The sequence below is a fragment of the Eurosta solidaginis genome, unplaced genomic scaffold (assembly GCF_040869045.1).
Source record: "Eurosta solidaginis isolate ZX-2024a unplaced genomic scaffold, ASM4086904v1 ctg00001092.1, whole genome shotgun sequence".
Classification (NCBI taxonomy): domain Eukaryota; kingdom Metazoa; phylum Arthropoda; class Insecta; order Diptera; family Tephritidae; genus Eurosta; species Eurosta solidaginis.
Window position 1 is genome coordinate 64,318 of NW_027137026.1, and position 6,355 is coordinate 70,672.

The 6,355-nt window shown below is 36.4% G+C and overlaps 1 protein-coding gene across 1 annotated transcript; it reads right to left on the bottom strand.

The window, feature by feature from the left end:
- Positions 1 to 2,765: 2,765 nt before the first annotated feature.
- On the bottom strand, positions 2,766 to 4,404 carry LOC137236028 (uncharacterized). Its single transcript, XM_067758747.1, has 3 exons — positions 4,284 to 4,404; positions 3,698 to 4,221; positions 2,766 to 3,625 (listed from the first exon to the last, which is right to left on the bottom strand). Exons 1-3 carry the CDS (start codon positions 4,391 to 4,393, stop codon positions 2,802 to 2,804), a joined length of 1,458 nt encoding a protein of 485 aa, XP_067614848.1. The 5' UTR covers positions 4,394 to 4,404; the 3' UTR covers positions 2,766 to 2,801.
- Positions 4,405 to 6,355: the final 1,951 nt, after the last annotated feature.

Here is a 6,355-nt window from a genome sequence, read left to right on the forward strand (position 1 = left end):
GATATCACGCGCCTTCACTACCATGTGGTGCGCGCCTGGATATACCACCCCTACCAGAGCGACGGCGGCCCTATAGAGGCTTACCGACCTGGCATAGTCACAGGCAATTAGCTTGACATTGCCCTGGAACCACCCTGCATCGGTGTAAGATGGCGGTGGACCAGGGTTGCCTTTCTTAACCTTAGCGGCCACCGTAGCGATCGCGGCCTCGATACACTTCCACTGTTGTTTCGGGATCCTGCCATCTTCGCTGCTCTCGTATATAATGCCAATCATCTGCCGACCCTTGGTAATTTCGGCGAAAGACCGCGTCAAGCCTCCCTGCGTCTTGGACCTTTTCGGTGCCGTGGGCTTGGATTCATCCATGGACCGCTGGCGTTTCGAGGTTTCATCACCTTCGACTTAAACTTTTAAAATTACTTGAACTAAAAAATTAAAAATAAATAATAATTTAAAAAACATGCTTTTATAGCTAACCGATCAAAAAAATAGAAAATAATTTTCAATTAAAAAGAGTTTATATAACAGTAGTAGAAGGTCAAACAATCATTTATAGTTAATCACCTCAAAATAAAATTATAATAAATTTTAAAATATTAACAGAATAATTTAATTCACAGTAAAAAGCGTGGGATGCTTGATATTGAATGTTACAATCATTCTATTGGCAACTATCTGAGAGGAAAGATATGAAATTTAGTCAAATGCACCCCACGCTTTTTATACTCAGTTGAGCAGAGCTCGCAGAGTATATTAACTTTGATTGGATAACGGTAGGTTGTACAGGTATAAAGGAATCGAGATAGATATAGACTTCCATATATCAAAATCATCAGGATCGAAAAAAAAATTTGAGCCATGTCCGTCCATCCGTCTGTCCGTTGACACGATAACTTAAGTAAATTTTGAGGTATCTTGATGAAATTTGGTATGTAGGTTCCTGAGAACTCATCTCAGATTGCTGTTTAAAATGAACAATATCGGACTATAACCACGCCCACTTTTTCGATATCGAAAATTTCGAAAAACCGAAAAAGTGCGATAATTCATTACCAAAGATGGATAAAGCGATGAAACATAGTAGGTGAGTTGAACTGATGACGCTAAATAGAAAGTTAGTAAAATTTTGGACAATGGGCGTTGCACCGCCCACTTTTAAAAGAAGGTAATTTAAAAGTTTTGCAAGCTATAATTTGGCAGTCGTTGAAGATATCATGAGTATATTGCAGGAACGTTACTCCTATTACTATATGTATGCTTAAAAAAAATTTGCAAAATCGGAGAACGACCACGCCCACTTAAAAAAAAAAATTTTTTTTAAGTCAAATTTTAACAAAAAATTTAATATCTTTATAGTATATAAGTATATTATGTCAATATTCAACTCCATTAATGATATGGTGCAACAAAATGCAAAAATTAAAGAAAATTGCGAAATGGGCGCGGCTCCGCCCTTTTACATTTAATTTGTCTAGGATACTTTTAATACATAAGTCGAACAAAAATTTACCAATCCTTGTGAAATTTGGTAGGGGCTTAGATTCTGGGACAATAACTTATTTCTGTGAAAAAGGGCGACATCGGCTGCAGCCACGCCCAGTTTTTATACACAGTCGACCGTCTGTCCTTCCGCTCGGCCGTTAACACGATAAGTTGAGCAAAAATCGATATGTATTTACTAAACTCAGTTCACTTACTTATCTGAACTCACTTTGTATTGGTATAAAAAATGGCCGAAATCCGACTATGAACACGCCCACTTTTTCGATATCGAAAATGGGTGTGATACCTACCATATTAAGTAGAATGAAATGAAAAAGTTCTGCAGGGCGAAATAAAAAACCCTTGAAATCTTGGCAGGAATACTGTTCGTGGTATTATATAAATAAATTAGCGGTATCCAACAGATGATGTTCTGGGTCACCCTAGTCCACATTTTGGTCGATATCTGGAAAATACCTTCACATATACAACTACCACCACTCCCTTTTAAAAGCCTCATTAATACCTTTAATTTGATACCCATATCGTACAAACCCATTCTAGAGTCACCCCTGGTCCACCTTTATGGCGATATCTCGAAAAGGCGTCCACCTATAGAACTAAGACCCACGCCCTTTTAAAATACTCATTAACACCTTTAATTTGATACCCATATCGTACAAACGCATTCTAGAGTCACCCCTGGTCCACCTTTATGCCGATATCCCGAAAAGGCGACCACCTATACAACTACCACCACTCCCTTTTAAAACCCTCACTAATACCTTGAACTTGAGACCCATATCGTACAAACACATTCTAGTCACCCCTGGTCCACCTTTATGGCGATATCTCGAAAAGACGTCCACCTATAGAACTAAGCCACACGCCCTTTTAAAATACTCACAACTTTCGTTTGATACCCATATTGTACAAACGCATTCTAGAGTCACCCCTGGTCCACCTTTATGCCGATATCTCGAAAAGGGTGCCCCCATAAATTCAGAAAACAAAAATTCAGAAACACACTTTTTCAGAAAACATTAGTCAGAACCCTCTTTTCAGAAAGACAAAATTCTAAAGTCAAAACTCAGAAGTCAATTTTCAGAAATCATTATTCAGAAGTCAAGTTTCAGAAGTCAAAATTAAGAAGTCAAATTTCAGAAGTCAAATTTAAGAAGTCAAATTTCAGAAGTCAAAATTCAGAAGTCAAAATTCAGAAAGTAATCAGAATACAGAAAAAACATTAATTATTTATCAAAATTCAGAAACGTTTATTTATTTGGAAGGTATTATGTATAAAGAAAAAGTAGTACAATCTAAAATTTTAAATTGTGTGCAATGGCAAGCATGTAATTAATTAAATCATTTTCGCGTTCATCTTTTTCAAATGAATTTACAGTATTAAACAAACGCTGGTCGAAGTCTTTATATTTTTTCTTGCGTTTTCGATATGGCTCACCTCCAGCTGGAAATTGCTGTGGTTTTGTTTCTGTTATTGCCTGTTCGTTTTTTATTTTATTTATGAAATTAAATATGTTAGGGTGTGTTCCAAATGCATTTCGAATGGCGTTGTGCCACCCTTCGATAGCATTATTTGTTCGGGATTCACCCGATTTGGTGATATTATACATATTCCATAATTCGATGGGATATAACGACTTCTTCCGACGTTGCTGTGTTCCAGGAAGTGGCAATCCAATATAAGTTACCTCGAAATAATTTAATAAGTTTTGTATTTCGGAATTGTATTCCTTATCGTCGTTATCCACATAAAATTCCAGTTCAGATATCATTCCGAATGCATCGATCACCATTTCCTCTGGAACAAATGCAAGTGCTAGTAAATATTTTAAGTTCATCGCGAAAATTGAACAATTTTTATAACTCGTTTGCAGCCCTATTGATTGGATATGTCTCCAAATGTTTTTGGAAAAGTGGAAAAAACATCCATGAACCAATGCTTCGGGAAACGAGTTTTTTACTGAATTAATTGCCGCCTTCTCGAAATCCATCATCACATATTTAGGTTTAAATGAGTTTCCTTGTTCTAATAAAGTCTTCATTATGATATTATATGTTTCTTGTTTTTTGTTACATGCTAGTACATATACCAAGGGGACTATTATACCATTTAAACCTCCTGCAAATAAAAGAGATTTTCAATAGAATCGAGAACTTTATTCAAATATATACATATAAATGAAACACTTGCCATGCAATGTGTATAATTGGGAAAAAAGTGGAGGAACAACAGAAAATGTGCCGTCCATATGAATCGAGGAGCAACTTGCTAAAAATTTAAAATTTTCTTCTGTGGAAAAAATGATTAGCCTTTGATCATTTGGCCAACTATCATATAGCAAAAATTGTTTTCCATCTATTATTTTGATAAACTCATTTTCAAGAACGAGTTCTTTGAGATTATTAGGATTTTTCGCAACGAAATTTAAAGCGCGTGTTCGCCTGACGGTGCGCATCATTTGATCGACTGAAGGGAGAATCGGTCTAACAGCTGTATTTGCATTTGATATAATCTGTTCTACAATATCTCTCGAGGTACTACACTCTTCCGCAGCCTTCCGTTTTAAGTCTTTTGCCAATCGATAACATTCCACTTTCCTAGCATCTGGTGCATGTAAATGTATGCCTGTTATCTTCATGTTGTCATTATTTTCACCTGGTTCCACGTTGTTATATCGAATTAATCTGGCACCACAATTCGATTCACGTTTTTTACTAAAACATATTCACGAAAGTGAAAAAACTTCAAATTTTGTGAATTAGAATTCAGTTCTTACTTGCTACAGAAAAAATAATCTGTTTCATTATACGACCTATCGAATGTATATTCAAATCCATCTAAGAAAATGTTAGGATGTTTGTTCTTATGACTTATAATGCTGTCCATTTTGATAATACGTGTTAACTAATTTTAAATCACATTGATATGAATTCGAGCTCGTAGTAAATAAATATCGTAGTGGTTCGATTATGAGAAAAATTGTTCTCGAAAACTGTAAAACAGAGTAGGTGAGAGTTATTCGAAGACGAATAAAAAAAATCTATTAAGCTTTGCCCTCGTCTTCTCCACGCCCAATAGCTTGTGTATCAAAGCGCATATATTTACAAAGTCACCTGTTTTAGTAGTGACAATAGCCGCTTTTTTTTGCTAGAGGAAAGAAAACGCTAGGTATATTAGCGAATTGCATAGAAAGCAACAAAACAAAGTAAGCTAGTTCAGTTGGCTAAGCGGTTTGGTTGAGTGTCTAAAACGTACTGTTCCAGAAGTAGAAATGTCAAAGCAGCTAAAAAAACGTACCAATTAGCTGATAAACTTCCACCATTAGGGTTCCGCTATGATGAGACTGTTTACCTAGTTGAAGCGTTTTTTCAAGCTCGTTTGCAAAAAAAAGCAATTCATGTTTTTATGCCAGCGTACATTTGTATTCACATACGTATAATAATGAATGGAAAGCATTAGTAAACAAAATGTATGCACTGATCAAATTAAGCACTGGGGGGAGTGCAGACTAAAATCAAGTAAATGCTTACATACATCCTTACGTCTGCATGGAAGAATGTATATCCATATGGGTATGAAAAATTACAATAACACGAAAAAGTGATGATAAACAAGTAAGGAAGGTTAAGTTCGGGTATAACCGAACATTACATACTCAGTTGAGAGCTATGGTGACAACATAAGTGAAAATAACCATGTAGGAAAATCAACCGAGGGAAACCCTGGAATGTGTTTGTATGACACGTGAATCAAATGAAAGGCATTAAAGAGTATTTTATGAGGGAGTGGGCCATAGTTCTATAGGTGGACGCCATTTAGGGATATCGCCATAAAGGTGGATCAGGGTTGACTCTAGAATTTGTTTGTACGATATGGATATCAAATGAAAGGTGTTAATGGGTATTTTAAAAGGGAGTAATCCTTAGTTCCATAGGTGGCGCCGTTTCGAGATATCTCCATAAAGGCGGTCCAGGGGTGACCCTAGAATTTGTTTGTACAATATGGGTATCAAAAAAAAGGTGCTAATGAGTATTTTAAAAGGGAGTGATCCTTAGTTCCATAGGTGGACGCCGTTTCGAGATATCGCCATAAAGGTGACTAGAATGCGTTTGTACAATATGGGTATCAAACGAAAGGTGTTAAAGAGTATTTTAAAAGGGAGTGGGACTTAATTCTATAGGTGGACGCCGTTTCGAAATATCGCCATAAAGGTGGACCAGGGCTGACTGTAGAATGTGTTTGCACGATATGGGTATCAAATTAAAGGTATTAATGAGGTTTTTAAAAGGGAGTGGTGGTAGTTGTATATGTGAAGGCGTTTTCCAGATATCGACCAAAATGTGGACCAGGGTGACCCAGAACATCATCTGTTGGATACCGCTAATTTATTTATACATGTAATACCTGCAAAGATTTCAAGGGTTTTTTATTTCGCCCTGCAGAACTTTTTCATTTTCTTCTACTTAATATGGTAGGTGTCACAACCATATTACAAAGTTTTTTCTAAAGTTATATTTCGCGTCAATAAACCAATCCAATTACCATGTTTCATCCCTTTTTTCGTATTTGGTATAGAATTATGGCATTTTTTTCATTTTTCGTAATTATCGATATCGAAAAGTGGGCGTGGTCATGGTCGGATTTCGTTCATTTTTTATACCAAGATAAAGTGCGTTCAGATAAGTACGTAAACTAAGTCCAGTAAAGATCTGTCGATTTTTGCTCATGTTATCGTGTTAGCGGCCATGCGGAAGGACAGACGGACGACTGTGTATAAAAACTGGGCCTGGATTCAACCGATTTCGCCAATTTTAACAGAAAACAGTTAACGTCATAAAATCTATGCCC